Source organism: Triticum urartu, chromosome 4A, assembly GCF_056163025.1.
Source record: "Triticum urartu cultivar PI428250 chromosome 4A, HENAU_Tu73, whole genome shotgun sequence".
NCBI classification, from domain to species: Eukaryota; Viridiplantae; Streptophyta; class Magnoliopsida; order Poales; family Poaceae; genus Triticum; species Triticum urartu.
Window position 1 is genome coordinate 601,976,098 of NC_141876.1, and position 17,328 is coordinate 601,993,425.

At 46.1% G+C, this 17,328-nt stretch overlaps 1 protein-coding gene and 2 non-coding genes across 3 annotated transcripts; 2 read left to right on the top strand and 1 right to left on the bottom strand.

Moving 5' to 3' along the window:
• Positions 1 to 5,386: 5,386 nt before the first annotated feature.
• TRNAV-CAC (transfer RNA valine (anticodon CAC)) lies at positions 5,387 to 5,460 on the top strand. Its single transcript has one exon. It is a non-coding gene; the product is annotated as a tRNA-Val (tRNA).
• Positions 5,461 to 10,249: 4,789 nt separating this feature from the next.
• Positions 10,250 to 10,323, top strand: TRNAV-CAC (transfer RNA valine (anticodon CAC)). Its single transcript has one exon. It is a non-coding gene; the product is annotated as a tRNA-Val (tRNA).
• A 706-nt stretch (positions 10,324 to 11,029) lies between these two features.
• On the bottom strand, positions 11,030 to 16,967 carry LOC125553152 (aspartokinase 1, chloroplastic). The gene is made up of 13 exons (XM_048716936.2): positions 16,472 to 16,967; positions 16,296 to 16,378; positions 16,161 to 16,201; positions 14,390 to 14,544; positions 13,481 to 13,630; positions 13,307 to 13,402; positions 12,939 to 13,055; positions 12,550 to 12,669; positions 12,375 to 12,467; positions 12,081 to 12,197; positions 11,848 to 11,964; positions 11,633 to 11,695; positions 11,030 to 11,544 (listed from the first exon to the last, which is right to left on the bottom strand). The coding sequence occupies exons 1-13, from the start codon at positions 16,823 to 16,825 to the stop codon at positions 11,377 to 11,379; spliced, it is 1,674 nt and encodes a 557-aa protein (XP_048572893.1). The 5' UTR covers positions 16,826 to 16,967; the 3' UTR covers positions 11,030 to 11,376.
• Between the last annotated feature and the right edge of the window lie 361 nt (positions 16,968 to 17,328).

Genomic DNA, 17,328 nt, shown 5'->3' on the forward strand with positions numbered 1-17,328 from the left:
GGTTCAATCTTACGGTGCTCGCTCCCAGTGACATAAAGGGAACAGACACGTATTGTATTGTTGCCATCGAGGATAAAAAGACGGGGTTTATATCATACTGCATGAGTTTATCCCTCTACATCATGTCATCTTACTTAAAGCATTACTCTGTTCTTATGAACTTAATACTCTAGATGCATGCTGGATAGTGGTCGATGTGTGGAGTAATAGTAGTAGATGCAGAATCGTTTCGGTCTACTTGTCACGGACGTGATGCCTATATACATGATCATACCTAGATATTCTCATAACTATGCTCAATTCTATCAATTGCTCGGCAGTAATTCGTTTACCCACCGTAATACTTATGCTCTTGAGAGAAGCCACTAGTGAAACCTATAGCCCCCGGGTCTATCTTCCATCATATTAATCTTCCAACACTTAGCTGTTTCTATTGTCGTTTATTTTACTTTGCATCTTTATTTCTCTTTATCATAAAACTACCAAAAATATTATCTTATCATATCTATCATATCTCACTCTCGTAAGTGACCGTGAAGGGATTGACAACCCCTTTATCGCGTTGGTTGCGAGGTTCTTATTTGTTTGGGTAGGTGCATGGGACTCGAGCGTGATCTTCTACTGGATTGATACCTTGGTTCTCAAAAACTGAGGGAAATACTTACGCTACTTTACTGCATCACCCTTTCCTCTTCAAGGGAAAACCAACGAGTGCTCAAGAGGTAGCAGCACTTGACGAGTCACGATGACTCGTCGTAGCTATGGCGGCGGAGACAACATTCTGCTATGGTTGAGACATGCTTAGGCATATCTCGCAGCCTCCCCCTTTGTCAGCACGAACACGTGTCACACGTGCCGAGCGGTGCAAGGTGGCGACTTCCTCTGCCATTGGCGGCGGTGTATGCGGTCATCAACGGATGTGTGCACACCATGTGTCGCACATCCATCAATTCCTTCTTCTCTATTCGACATCTTCTCCCGCGGGGCATACCCCTTGCACATCCGGCGAATCTACGAAGTCATCGACGACGTCCAAGCCAAGCCCAAACATGCATGTTACTTCAACAACCACATCGACGCCGCTCAAGGCCGACAAGGCAAGACGGCGTAGGCGGGCGTGGCCGGAGCAAAGGCCACGTTTTCGACGGCGCGTGTATCACTCTATACACAGACTCTGCCGCCGCCACACACATACACCACCACCATGCATGAGAAATGCGAAGCGAAGAACGAAGACGACGACTGCGCAGCATACTCGGAGGTGTCCCGTGGTACTATCCGCGGGAGTAATTAACCGGGGGCTTTCCGAGGCCCCCGGGAACCAGGAGACCATGATCGCTTGATCACTTTGGCCGCGCGAGCAGGCCCCACACATTTTCTTTTCCTCTTCTTGTATTTGTGTACTTTGTACACTGGCACGCCCGCAACACATTGTACCTCGGGTCAAGGGAGACGCTTATACGAAACCTCTATCTTTTTGTATGAGCGAGTTTTTTCCTTTTTCATGTCAAACAGCAACCTCGTTGTCTTATTCAGCGAAATTCTTTCTCGTCGAGTGCTGCTTCCCCATCTTCTTGCTGCTCGTGGACCCCCCCCCCCTTTGCTTTTTCTTTGATAAAGCGATCCACTGCGCCTTTATGAGCATCACAGGCTTATCGTACCTCCCATCCCCAAGACTGTACCGCATATGCTCGTCATGAGCCTTGTACCGTCCGACGAGATTGTCGATGGAGAGACTCGCGAGATCAACGCACTGCCCGATCGCCGTGACAATTTGTAGGTATCAGGGAGAGGGGCCGCGCGCAAGAATCGACGGACAACCGAGACCTAAGTGAGGTTTTCTCCAAGCGTCCGAATCCGATTGACAAGAGTTACTGCCCGTGAAGTGAACGCGTCCACAAACTCATCATCGCCCATGACCAAAGTCTCATAGTACCTTAGGCGATTATGAAGATTTGCTTGCTTGACGCGGGCGCACCCCTCGAACATGAGCTTCATAGTATCCCACGCCTTCTTCGCAGTTGCTTTGGCGATCAGGACATTCATCGGCATCACCGAATAAATTGTCGATGTCGTCTGCCAGTCCTTCGAGTGCTCGGCTCCCTCCTTCTTTTACGTGTTGCCTCTTGGATCGACCGCATCCCATAACTCATTGGCGCAGAGACCACACTCCATGAGGGCCTACGAGACCCCAAAGTTCTCGCGATTAAACTGTGGGTACGATGAACTAGGCACGACAAGTACTTCAGCCGCCCCAGGACGCTTCCACGATCTCTTTGCCCACCATGACCTTTCGTTACTAGAAAATCAACCTGGCTCTGATATCAATTGTTTGCTCAGTCTCTATACATACTCGTAGACGATTATTTTCTATCACGCAGTCTTCGAGATGACTGAGTACTTTCCGGCTGTTCGTAGACTGCATGTACGCGGATCCGCCAAGATACGAAATAAAGTAGACAGTCCCTGTGGGAATACATCGGTTATGCGAGTGCGTGCTTCGGGCATCTCCAGCCGCGCCCCCAACAGGCCCCCCAGGCCACTTTTTCGGCGCCAGCGCCGAAAAAACGGCCCAGTCGCGCCCCCAGGACGCCGAAAATCGCCGGTTCGGACCTTTTTTCCGCCCGGCGGTCACAGGCCGAACCCGGCGCGCTGGGGAGCCGTTGGGGGCTCCGGCGCTAGGGAAAAGCACGCCTGGCCCACACCGACAGGGGAAAAATCATGGTTTTCTTCCCCCGACTCGCCTCGCACCCCCCGCGCCCTCGGCCACCACTAGCTATATCCCGATGATGGCCGCCGCCCTACTCCGCTAGATAGCCATTCCCCGCCGGAAAATAGCAGCACTTCGCCGCGGCAGCCCCTCCCGCAGCAGCTGGGCGTTTCCGGCCGCCGTTTCCGGCCGCGGAGGCGCGGTTTAACGGCGGGTACACGCCCACCGAGCGCAAGGTGTTCGGCGTTTTGCCTGCCTCGGCGATGGACTCGGACGAGGAGGAAGAGCTCGCCGCGCTGCTGGAGGAGGAAGCCGCGGCCGACGTCCAGGAAGAAGAGCATCTCATGGTGCTCGCCGCCCTCGCCCAGCTGCTGGCGAGCAGTGAAAAGCCGCGGCGAGGTGGCTCGGCGCCGGGGCGGGTGAAAGCAAAGAACCGGCATCGTCTGCAAGGCTACTGCATGCTCTACTCCGACTACTTCGCCGATGCTCCACTTCATGGCGAGAGAACATTTCGGCGCCGTTATCGGATGAGCCGAAAGCTCTTCCTCAGGATTGTGAATTCCATCCGGGAGTTCGACAACTACTTCAAGTGCAAGATGGATTGCACTAGCGCTCTTGGATTCACCTCCATCCAGAAGTGCACGACAGCGATGAGGATGCTTGCATATGGAGCTCCAAGTGATTCACTCGACGACTATGGGCGCATGGCCGAGTCCACCAGTATAGAGTGTTTCTACAAGTTCTGTCGGGCAGTGGTGGCAGTGTTTGGGCCACAATACTTGAGAACACCCAATGCGGAAGACACTGCTCGGATCCTAGCCCAGAATGCAGCAAGAGGATTTCCTGGGATGCTTGGAAGCATCGACTGCATGCATTGGAAATGGAAGAACTGCCCATTTGGTTGGCAGGGGATGTACAAAGGCACCAAAGACGGTTGCAGTGTGGTGCTTGAGGCGGTAGCCACACAGGACCTCTGGATTTGGCACTCCTTCTTTGGTATGCCACGAACTCACAATGACATCAACGTGCTGCAGTGCTCTCCTGTTTTTGCCAAGCTCGTTGAGGGCCATTCTCCTCCGGTGAACTTCGAGATCAATGGGCACCAATACAACAAGGGGTACTATCTAGCTGACGGCATCTATCCGAGATGGTCGACATTTGTGAAGACGATCTCAAACCCTGTGCCAGGAGGCAAGAACGCCTGGTTTGCGAAAGTTCAGGAGGCTTGCCGGAAGGATGTCGAGCGGGCATTTCGTGCGCTCCAATCTCGATTCGCTGTTGTTTGGTACCCCGCTCAGACCTAGTCGAAAGATCAAATGTGGGAGATCATGACTTGCTGTGTCATCTTGCACAACATGATCATCGAGAGCGAGCAAGAAGACCCAGTGATTGACACTGAACCATACTACAGGCAGGGTCCTCTAGCCGAAGTTGATCACCAGCTACCGGCAACTTGGACTGCCTATCTCAGTATGCGTCAGGAGATCCGAGACCCACAGGTGCATCATCAACTGCAGAAAGATCTGATTGAGCACCTATGGAGGCTCAAGGGGGACACCTCGTGATGAAATACGAGTTTTTATTTGTTGAACAATATAATTTGTATTGAATTATTTGTTGTTGTAGTATTTTGTTGAAGTATTTGATTTTTCTGTGATGAAATATGTGATAAGAAATAATTGTGTTGATAATTGAACGCCTAGACACGGCGAAACCACGCCGAATATGGACCTATTCTCGCCCATATGGGCTGTTTATTCGCCGAAATTGGGCTGCAAAGTGGGCCAATTTCGGCGCCTGGGGGCGATGACTGGGCGCAGACCCGCCCCAGCGCCGAGTGCATCGCCGACTCACCTCAGGGGCGATTTTTATGCGTCCTGGGAAGGCCAACGGCTGAAGATGCCCTTCCGGCCTGGCCCTTGTGTACGTACGTGTGCTGTTTTGTGTTGCTTGCGGCTACTACGACGCTGATCGATCGAGAGCAAGACTAGCTAGAGGAAGCTAGCTTTGCGCTACAGGTGGATCGATCAGATCACGTCGGCTCGCTTCTTCGTCTTCGTCGTTCCTCGTCGCGTATCGCCGTCGCCGGGAAGTGTTGGGCGACGGATTGATGAGAAGGAGCCCTTTGATTCCCACCGCCATGTCCAGATGTCCAAGTGTCATTTGAGGTGGGGCAGAGCTAAAACCTCAAGAGCAACTAAAAAAGGGTCGCAATTTGCAACAAGACACTAACAATGATTTGTTTTCCGATGGCTTTGATGCATCTTCTTTTATGCATAGCGTCTGCCACAGTTCTCGTGGCTCTAACAATAGTAGAGAATAGAGATCGAGAGGAATACGTCGAGAGCCACATCCTCAACCGTTGCACCATTCATCCATTTGTCGGTCTGGAAAAAACATTGTCTACCTTGTCAGCTGACGACCTGGCTTGCGGACCAGATCAAACCGCCATGACCTCGTCAGATCCTCAAACCGCCATGATCTCGGTGTGTTGCTCCTCGCACGCATGCAGTGACCTAAAACGTCTTTAAAAAAGAGGTGAAAGGAGAACCAGCAATATGCAACGGCATATTCTCAGGTTATAGGACGACTGCACGGCATATTCACGTTGGGTATTCTAGAGAAAAGAGTGCAACAAAGCTTATATAATAACTTCTCAAGAAATCAAACAACATCGTCTGGGTGGTGTAGTTGGTTATCACGTTAGTCTCACACACTAAAGGTCCCCAGTTCGAACCTGGGCTCAGACATTTCACCTTTTTTTGACATATTACACTTAATCTATTTTAGCTTCTAACAAAATGTTTTTTTTCGAACAGCTTCTAGCAAACTTTGCTTCACATTTTGAACGAAACTGTGGTAATGCTAGATGATACTGTGCGTTTGTTCAGGAACATTTATTAAAAGTAGCGACAGAGAATTGGAGATGCGCATTGGACAAAAAAAGTTGAAAAATAGCACAACTCATGCTAAATAACTTCCACCATATTTGCTTCGCGTTTCTAACATTCAAACCTAGGCTCAGGCATTTATTTGCTTTTCACTATTTTCTGTAAAGTTTGTATCATTTCGTTTTGTACGTGTATGTGTAGTCTCCAGTAGTCATATCTGTTTTAACTTCCATCAGATTTTGCTTCACATTTTCAACGAATATATAGTCTGCTATATGTCTCTGATCCAGGACGTTAGTCAAAATTGCTTCTAAGTGGATAAAATTCCTGTTGTTCAAGAAAAAAGTCGCCTTGTAATTTGCACACGGGGAAAAAGTGCAGCAAATCCTAAAATTCCTTTTCATGGTTAATGCGTGGAAATCCCGAGGTTTCTCAGAAGACATATGCACATGGGGAAAAAGGTGTGAAAAACTTGCAATTCGTGGTAAATGGTTCTGTGGATCATTCAACTGAGATACCCAAATGTTCAAATATTGAGAAGACCTGCACAATAACAATACAATAAAAAACATGTATAGTTGCAGGGAAAAGGAGCCACAAGACCGTTCCTATGTTTACCTTTGCAGACGAGACCTGGATAAAATTCAAAAACAATGCATACAATAAAACAACACGTATAGTTGTAGGGAAAGGAGCCACTGAGACTGTTGTTATGTACCTTTGCGAGGACGCCATACTGTCCGAGCATCCTTGTGTTCACCATATCCAGCATGGCAATGTTTGATTTCAGCACAATGTTGGTTAATATGCTCTAAAAAATAATGTATAATAAAAGACCAGTAGCAATTGTACATGAAAAATCAAAATATACTGATAGAGTCATACAACAAACCTTGCGCATATCTCTTGTTTTAGTGATCACAGTACCAGGTGCATGACAGTTATACGAGTTCTTCACTCGAACTGGCATACCACCTTCCCTAGCTGGTCGGATTAATTGGGGATGCTAAACCTAATAGTTGGTGGAAGTATTTATGTAAGAACGATGTAGTTGAACAATACTTGCCAAATCACCAAGTAGCACAAGTAACTCCAGGAACACATATAACAAGAAGTTATCAGTACTGTAAAGGTCCCTACCAACACAGCCAACCCCCTGAACCACAAAACAAACTAATTTTGAAAAGCCAAGAATGGGAGAATAAACATATAATAGCATTTTCTGGGTTAAAGGTGCAACATGCAAACTTCTACTCCCTCTGTACCGAAATACATGTCGCCGGAGTAGCTGACTTACTGCTACTCCAGCGACATGTATTTCGGTACAAAGAGAGTATATTATTCAGTCAACAAGTAAATAAACTACGAGGAATACCTGTGCACCAAAATAGGCAACTTCAGCTGCCTCATAAAAAGTCAAGTAGGGTACTGGCACCTCATTTGCATAAATATTTGGATCAGCCATCTACTCTCTTCCAAACCTGCTGTAAGTTTTGTTAGAGTTAAACACGATGTGGACTTCCCGTCTCGTGCAAATAGAGGAGTAGGTTTCCACGCAGTCGCCGCCTCCTTCTTCAAAAAAGCTAGGGTCCGTGCCTCTCGTCGGCTCCACCGTAGGTCCGCCTCGTCGCCGATGGCCCTAGGGTCATGGGGGTGCGGTGGATCCTGACAAGGGCTGGCGGGAGGGCTCCGTTGTTAATTGTTTTTCTTGAATTTTGATAGGGTATGTATCCTGCTCATGAAGGTGAAACGACAACAACTCTCTGAAGATGGAATAAAGGTTTCCCCGCCTAGCCCTTGTTTCGGTAGTGCGTTTAGCATGGTTGGTGGGCGTGTGGAGGTGTGTCTCCGATTCGGTGGATCTATCCTTGGTGGATTTTCTCGGATCTTGTTGTTGTTCGTTTATGTTCATGTGTCTTCGCGTTGAATCCTTTTGATCTATGTTATTCTTCATCAGCGGAAGTTGTTGTTCTGGTGCGCTTGTCCTATGGGGCCTTAGCACGACAACTTCTCGACTGTCTACTACAACAAGTTGTGCCCGACTCCGGTGAGGGAGGGGTGATGACAGCGGCGCGCCTTCGGCTCACTTCAATGTTTGTAGTCGTCGCTAGGTGGTCTATGGATCTGGATATAATTTTTATTATTTCGGGAATTCGTTGTACTGCCATGATCGAAGATAAATAGATTGGAAGTTTTCTCGAGAAAAAAAACACACGATGTGGACGTCCTGTCCGGTTTAGTTCACGAGTAGTTGTACATGTCCATATAGGTTTTTGAATTTTTTTTAACACGATACAAACGGAAGCACTCATACATATGCGCATACACTCACCCCTATGAACACACACAGACATATCATATCCCTATGAGCACCTTCGAGAGACTGAGCCGATATATCATCTTGAGATTTACAAAGTCGTCGTAGGCGCCTCGTCATCGACGGGAACATGTTCTCCCACTGAAAACGCATCGTCGAAAATCCTAAATCTAGGAATAATGCGAGCATCAGAACTTAAATCCTGGTGGGCTGGGATACCGCTGTCTCTCTAATCATCCAACCGCAAGTTGATTCGCATATAGGTTTTTTGACTCATCAATCATGTAGAACTAATACTAATTGGCTTAGCTGGTATATATACTGACGTGTACCCCCTGTAAACCTGTACCAAAACCGTGAGCTGGAGATCAACAAAGCAAAGACGAGGCTAGTCTGCTTGTACTAGCTTTGACGTAAAGTACCAAGTGGCAGGAACCATCATCGTGTAGGACTTGGGGCATCAGGTCGGGTACGAGCCGACTTGGGGCAGGAACCAAAGACTGCCAACGTTGCTTCACTTTGTCGGCGTTCGTCGGCGGCCGCCGAAAGTACTGTCGTCTGGTCTGGACAAATAAATTTTAAAAGTTAAGTATCAAGCTGCAGTTTCAGTTGCGGTAGGTTTGTGGCGCCACCAACCAAGGTGTTGTAATTGCCGTTGAATCCTAGCGGTGTGGCGTTTGGAAGGACTTTACGACGCGTTTGGTTCGGAGCAAACATCACGGCTTCCGATTCCAGCGCTTTCCGAAATGGTATCCTGCGTTTGGTACGCACACTCAGTATTAGCTAGCAGCGTCTTTCGATACATGGCTTCATGAAACCAAAAACGGCCGGACCGAAGCTGATTAGGAAACCGGAGGTTGGACGCTCCACCAAACAAAACTTGTATTCAGTGAGAAAACATTGAAAACCGGTGCTTCTCGTTACCGGAACGAATATGTTACCGGAGAGCGAACCAAACGCGTCGTTAGTTCTTCCATCTGTCAGGTTAAATAACTTTCCTTCGAAGTTGGTGAAGGCGAAGACGTATGTGTTGTCGCTACGGACGGAAACCTTGGGGGAAGCCCCGCCCTTGCCTACCAACTCCACTTCAACCCACCATGGTGGAGGCTGGTTGTCCTTGGTCTGCTTGACCAGCAGCACGGGACGTTTTTTGACCTTCTCCTGATTTGGGACCAATAGCTTGGCACGCAGAGTCGACATGAACATAATGTACCTGTCCGACAGAACATTGAGCTTCATCACTTTCTTGAGGTCTACAACCAAAAGAAAACTAAATAAAAGCGAGTTAGAAAATTATAATATTGAAGCGATACTAACAAAAGAATGTGATTGGGTAGAAAATGGTAAGATGTCTTATGGGAGAAAGGAAGGAGGACCACGAAGTTCAGTAAAAAAAATGCAAAATGAGATATTAGCAGGAGTTTGAATCCAGAATCAGAATAGCTCTCGGTTGAATCTATTGAGCATCATTATATACGGCAAATTTTAAGATGGTCCTCCTTACCCACTTAGAGGTAAGAGGATAATTTAATCCTAGCCGTTGATTGGTTGAGGGCATTTTTGACCATACAAATATGGTAAGTACAAGAAGAAGAAAAAAGCCCATGGAGCACTGTAGTCTGTAGCTCTTTCTGACTTTGCTTCGTTACACAAAGGGAGAGCATAGGGGTAGAAGAGGCAAGGGAATTGACACGTGGGCTGAGTCATTTTCATCGTCACCAAACGTTGTTGGTCAAACTTCTGTTAGCAATGGTAGATTGATATTGTCTATCTTTTCCAATGGTAGATTTATAAATATAACATATTTTATAAGATGGAAGATTTATATTATCTATCTTTTCCAATGGTAAATCGATAATTTCCCCCAAAAAAATTATATAGTTGCCAGCCAAGCGCGAAGTAGATGCAAAGTGTGAGTATGAGAGAGTCTAAACTAATTATATTCTGCATTAAAGCTTGTTGCTTTGTTAGAGCGGCACAAAGTATGAGATGAGCATGGCAGAGTTATTCACCCTAGCAGTAATTAAGCACAGCGTGTTCATGGTTATAGTTCGAAGCAGGGGCCGGGCACCTGCATGTAGATAAACAAAATTCTCAAAACCTTGGCTTGCAGCTATGCATTTACTACTTGTGATGAACAGATAGCAAGGTCCGTTCAGTCGTGTTCATTCTGCCACAAAAAATTGAAACATCGTGAGAGGTCCATCATTGGCGACCTCGGCATACGGCCCTATCAGCATCAGGCTCTGTCTCCATGACGGCAGCCAAGAAAGAACCTGTCCAACTATGGCTGCATTGATATAGCTTTATTTCGAGTCTCAAAACACGGGTGTCTGGGTGGTGTAGTTGGTTATCACGTTAGTCTCACACACTAAAGGTCCCCAGTTCGAACCTGGGCTCAGATAAATACGTTTTCACCCCCTTTTTTTGTCCCGATTTGCTGTTGCACTTAGAAATACATTCTTACGGTAGAACTATCTATTTTTACCTTCTACCATAGTTTGCTTGACATTTGGGACACGCGTTTGTTCTGGAACATTTGATAAAACTGGTGATGGAGAATTGGAGATGCGCATTGTGGACCAAAAAAATTGTAAAGCACCACAATTCATGCTAAAATAACTTCCACCGTATTCGCTTCACGTTTCTAACATTTGAACCTAGGCTCGGGCATTTACTTCCTTTTTCATTATTTTCAGTAAAGTTCGTTTCGTTTTAACATCCATCAGATTTTGCTTCACAATATCAACAAACTTATAATCTGCTATCTAGAAGAAAAAAGTGCAGCAAGTCCCAAATTTCCTTTCTATGCCGCTTTGTGATGCAAAATTTACATCTTTTTTCTTTTGGAGCATCTACAAGATTTACATCTTTATTTACAGGCAATACCTCAACGAATCTACCTTCCTTCCATAGTCCACACATGCACTCCCTCTGTTCCAAAATATAAGATGTTTTTGCAGTTCAACCTCTGTAGTAGTATCACATATAAAATGCATTATGTTGCAGATTCAGTGGCAAGTAATCTGCCCCACAACACCAATGTGACGACTTGTCAGATTTACAAGTCCATCCACAAAAACAGTGCCCACGCTCACAATGCCGTAGATATCAAAAACGAAACAAGAATTATTCGCTGATATAAATAGAAGGATACAATACACATACTATATGGTAGAAGACACCCAAGGAGTGCACTACAGACCTCCAATGGTTAAGTTCAGCAAGTAGCACGCCTGACACAATCACATACATTGGTTGGGCTACCATATATGCTAGCACTCCAAGAATCATGCTAACTATAACACTGCTCACTCTTACAACACCGATGATAACTATAATACCACTCTTACAACACCAATGAATCAGCTCAGGTGGCCTAAATAATCTGGGACGAATCGCCATCTTAACCAAAGAACGGCACAACCGTGGCTGGAAACAGAAAAAGGCGACGTCGACTAGTTTCCATTGATAGCACCATTAGAGCTTACTAGGACTGGGACCCTGTTCTGTGCAAGATCCGCTTCCTCGACTTCTGACAAGAAACCGTTCTCGAAGAATGCTGAGTGGAGGGCTTGCACGCACTGCTTCGCCTCGCTGTCATTGACCACCAAGGAGATGTTCACCTGCTTATATGCATAGTTAGAAACCGCTGCCCTTTGCCATGTGTAGAAAACAAAGTTAGTTCCATTTTGGCAAAGGGGGTATTATTACCTTGGACGCCCCTTGCGAAATCATCTGAACATTAACACCATTTCTCCGTAGAACGTTGAATGCCTGGCATGCAGCAGTGAATGTAAACGATATGATGCAAAATGATCAACTGAGGCACTTCAAAATTCTGGTTGGCATTCTAATGCATTACCACATCATGCAGTATGTTAGGATAAAGTTTCATCAGCTGCTGAGAGTACCATGTGTAGTCATACCTTCTCAAGAATCAGAGACGATCTCTGCACGTTCCCTATCAGGGAAATGATTGATCTGTGCTGTAGGAGATGAACAACTGCAATCTTTTCAAGCTCTTCAACTACATGATCAAGCTCCTGCCACATCATCACAACAAAACAATGAAACAGGAGCATTGATAAAAAACACAGCAGTAGGGCAGTGCCAAGCAGTATTGTGAACATAAAAGTGGAACAAGGTCCCAGGTTTTTACCTGCTGGATCAATTCACGACTCCACAGTTTTGATGGATCTAGTGTCAATGATATGCTGACTTCACTAGTAGCCACAGAATCAACAGAGATACCCAAATCTTCAAATATTGAGAAGACCTGCGCAAAAACGATATAGTAAAAAAAAACACATATACCTGTAGGAAAAAGGAGCCACAAGACTGTTGCTATATTTACCTTTGCAGAGAAGACCTGCATAGAAAGTCAAAAACGGCGTACAATAAAAGAAAGTGTATAGCTATAGGGAAAGAGAGCCACAAGACCGTTGTTATTTACCTTTGCTAGAAAGCCATACTGTCCGAGCATCCTTGTGCTCACTATATCCAGCATGGTAATATTTGATTTCAGGACAATGCTGGTTAATATGCTCTGCAAAATAATGTCCAATCAGGGATCAGTAGCAATTTCACATGGAAGAATCAGAATATACTGACACAGTCATGTAACAAACCTTGCGCATATCTCTTGTTTTAGTGATCACAGTGCCAGGTGCATGACGGTTATATGAGTTCTTCACTCGAACTGGGATACCACCTTCCCTAGCTGGTCGCATGGATTGGGGATGCAAAACCTAGTAGTTGGTGGAAGTATTTGTGCAAGTGTTATATAAATGGTAGAACAATACTTGCTAAATCACCTAGTAACACAAGAAACACATATAACAAAGAGTATCAATGCTGTAAAGGTCCCTGCTTACACAGCCAACCCCCTGAACCACAAAACTAACTAATTTTGAAATGCCAGGAATTGAGAATAACCATATAGCAGCATTTACTAAGTTAATAAGGTGCAACAGGCAAACTTCCATTATTCAGTCAATAAGTAAATAAACAGGAATACCTGTGCACCAAAATAAGCAAGTTCAGCTGCCTCATCAAAAGTCAAGTAGGGTACTGGTACCGCATTTGCATAAATATTTGGATCACACGTCAACACACCATCTACATCCTTCCAAACCTGTTGCAGATTTAAAAAATTGAGTTACAGCCCACAGCACAGCAAAATATAGCATATGCACTACAACTCCACCACCCATTATCCATCGCTTTCAAGTTTATTTGGTTAAACATCTGGACAACTTAGCAGCGGAAGCATAATTAACCAAATCTAAATACACAGCTTTTGGATGCAGCTTAGAACGTGGAGTTTCAGTACCACCCAGCCTTTCACCCGGTAATTCAAATATATCACTAAAATAGAAAACAAACCTGGATTTCTCTTAACCCCAAGGCTTTGCCAATGGTTGTAGCGGTCAAGTCACTGCCGCCCCTTCCTAACGTTGTGACCGCGCATGATTTCCACCCCTGTTATTTGTATGCGCATCATTATAAGCACAAACAAAGCTAAATACTCTTGCGCATGAATAACATAACATTACAGACCTTCCCAAGGAAACCAGTCACTATAGGAATAGCAGGGTCATCAATCCAATCTCCATGTAGCCTCTTTGCAACAGCAGGATAAGTTGCTTCGAGAATATCGGCATTTGTGAAATCGTCAGTGGTTATAAAGCCAAGATCAAAAGCATCATACTGCAAACAAGAAAAAATAATAGTTAAGGCATTGTTCGAATGAAATATCATTGTTATTTGTGGAACATGTCTAATTACAGGTAGTTGTGAAATTCATTACAAATTCCAACCCAATGTCACATAGTTGTGGGCTAAAGCAACTTCCGTCAGCAATATAGGCATCCACATGCACTAGGGCATAGCCAGAAGGTTTAACTGCAGTAGTGTATAGAAGAACAGATTTAACTCTCGGTCATACCCTGCTAATATGAGATGCAAACTTCCCACCTTTCTCAGCTCCCTCACACTTGGATATACCCCCAGGGAGCTGATTACTTTCCATAGTTTGGATAGCCAAGTGGCGGACACCGGACAGGCATACTACAGGTTTTTTCGCAACCAAGCTGTGGGCTATCATCATATCTACTAACAGCATACTGCATGTGCTTGACACAGCACAGCTAGTTCACACGTTGCATGGCTGGGACCTTTTGGTGGTTCATGGAAGCAATGTTGCCGTATCACAGTACAATTAATCAACTTGACGCAATTACTTTCACCAGTCAACTAGAAGCAGAAGCAAAGGAATATATACAAGGAAAGACTCACGAGACTGTCAACGATATTCCTATAACCTATTCATTTTTCCATGTTAGCGAGATACTAAGAACCCCTTCTGGAAATATTCTGTCTAATTGCATTACTTTCAACAGGTCCAAACATTTATGCCGCAAAACAAAGTTGTAACCAAACTACTAAATTGTTGCTTGCTAGAATTACCTGTCGTGCCTTCTTCCCAAGTTTATTCAAATATGCAGCAAATATTCTTGTAGACATGCATTCACCAAAGGATACAAGGTAATCTCGTGTCCTAAGAGTCAGCTCTTTCATCATAGCAACACCCTTAAGCAGTTGCTCCAATTCGTCCAAAAAACCTGTTCGATTGAGCAGTTAAAATGTGTTGTTTGTATAGTACTACAGAAGACACTTTTGTGAAAGACAAAATGAATGTAAAGTGTTGAATTAGCCCAAAAGATGCAAGGCAACAAACAATGGATAATTGCTAAAGAATCAATTACCACAGCTTGTGCTGGTGTTATGAGTAAGGATCAAGCATACCACACTTCAGATTGTCTGAATTTTATGTGTTGGGGAACACATCAAGTATGGGACTCAGGAACATTTCACTTGTTCTATATCTTCCACATTAGTCATGAAGGGGTATGTGCGTGAATTGAAATCTGCATGCCACACTTGCTGTGTTCTATGTTTTTAAAGCGTCCCTAAGGCGACGCCTAGGCGTCGAAGCGCTGCCCCTCCGCTTTGGAAAATCGACCGCTTTGGGCGCCTAGGCGTCCAAAGCGCCCGCCTAGGCGCCAAAGCCCCCCCCCCCCCCTCCCTAAGGCGGTAAGGCGTCGCCTTAAAAACATAGGCTGTGTTTACATTAATTTAATGTTTTATGTAGATTGTAGAAGATAAAAATTATATATTAACAAGAGCTTGTTCGACAGGGAAATTTGCGATGCATTGTGAGACTGATTGAACATCATTATTTCAGACTAATTTGTTCAGCTGTACACTGAGGTCAATGTATTAAATAGTGTCATCCAATTGAGGGGGAAAAGTTAAATCAACTATGGTCTAACCACTAATCTATAGAATACAAAAGCTGTCCCTATTGAATATAGAACAAAAAGGGTGAAAAGGATGTGAATGGATGACAATGACCTCCAGGCTTCTCACCATCATATATAATTTAAAGGGAAAATGGGTGTATCCATGTTCATTTACACCCCACCATCGAAAATGGTGGCACACCACAAAAGAAAAAAGAGAACAGTTTTGTGCAGCTAAAGGAAAAAAGGTTGTCCCCATTAGGATAAGAGAGCAGCTTAAGCAGGTCGGACCCTTACTGTACATAAAAAACTTGGTGTTGATTGATTCTGATCACTTCATAAGCAAAAAATGCGGACACAGCTGCGGTACTAATAGATCCTTCTATGGCCTTTTAATAAGGTATGGTCTGTATATTTTGGGCCACCAGGACCTCAAAAATGGGAAACATTCTGCTGACACTCAAAATATATATTCACTGGCTTAAGAATTTAAATTGCCAGCATTAACTTGATATTATGAAAATGGGTGAGGTGTTGTTCATCGAAGATCATGATCCCAGAGTGACAGAAATATTTACAGAGCTTTCAGCACAGGGAGATGGTCAGATAAACAGAAAGATGTACGTACTACATAGGGATTGTGTGCCAAAACAGAAGGAAAAGGGGGGGAAATCAGTTGCAAGCCAAAACAGAAGTCTTGCTTAATCTGAAAACACGCAGAAGAGACATATTCAGCAGAAAGATTCAGCTACTTCATGGAATTACTGATGCACCGCAAGTGGCGAAAGGCGAGTTTACTTGCTTATCATTCGGTGGGTGGATCTCTAACTAGGAAAGAAGAAAAAGGCATGACTTGGAGAATTCCATATTAGTTTTTACAGAACAAGTATTGACTTTGAGCCAACATCTGAAAGGGGAAAGCAACAGTGACATACCTGAAACAATGGAGCTATCTAGTCCAAGCTCATCGATGGTCCTGAGCAGAGCAAACCAAGGAACACTCACACTCCTGAGATGGAACCAGACTTGCAAGCAACAGGGGACGGAAAGATGACAAAATCAATACGCACCTGAGATGGAGCTCCTTGATGACGGCGAGCTCGTTGATTTCCGACGCCTTGGGGGCGCCGCAGCTCACCGCCTTCTCTCCGGCCTGCACAATCCCGCAGCCAAGCACATTCAGCACGCACGGAACGACAAAGAAGTCGAATTTGGGCGAGCGGAAAATGGAGAATAGCGGTGGTACCAGGAGGAGGTTGTTGGTGGTCTTGCCCATGGCGGAGAGGACGACGACGGGCGTCTCCTCGGGGAAGCTGAGGATGAGGTCGGCCACCTCCCGCATCCGCGCGGCAGACGACACGGACGAGCCGCCGAACTTCATCACCACGGTGAACCCCGCCGCTGCCCCGGCCCCATCCGCCGCCTCGCCCTTCTTGAGCGTGGCCGCCCCACTCTGGCAGCGGAGCACCAGCCCCCTCCGCGCGCAGCATTGCCCACCCGGCCTAGCGGCCGCGCGCAGCAAGGCCCTCTCCCTCCCGAGCTTGGAGACGGCCGCCGGAGAGTCCCGCGCGACCGCCGCCAGACGCAGCGCGGTCGCCATGGAGATCTCCGGATCTCTTGGCTTGGGATCCCTCCTCTCCTCTTATCCTCCCTTCTCTTCCTGGCCTCGCCGGAGAAGAAGAGTGGCGGCGAGGAGAGGAGTGGCGGCGATGGACGGACGGGGGATGGGATGGAGGGAGGGAGGGTTTATATACCGGGAGGGGAAACGGACGGCGGGGAGGTGGTCTGTGCGGGGAACGGACGGCGGGGATGACCGCGGCCGGTGGGCGGGGGGGCAAATGGAAAAAAGCTTACGCCTCCTCGTCCCCGCGGCCGGACGCAGAAACTCGTGGACGCCGCGGTTCGGGCGGGCCGGGCCGGGCCCGCGTGGAAGTAGCACGGATAGTGCGTCCACGGCTTACGTTACGACCTCACGTTCATTGGTTGCTTGATTATAAAGAGATTCTGGGGTCTGTGTGACCTTTATCTAGGGGAGTTGTGGCCAGGTATCCAAATTTATTTTTGTCGGTTATTTTCGCCTCTCTTCCCACCACCTTCGTTCAC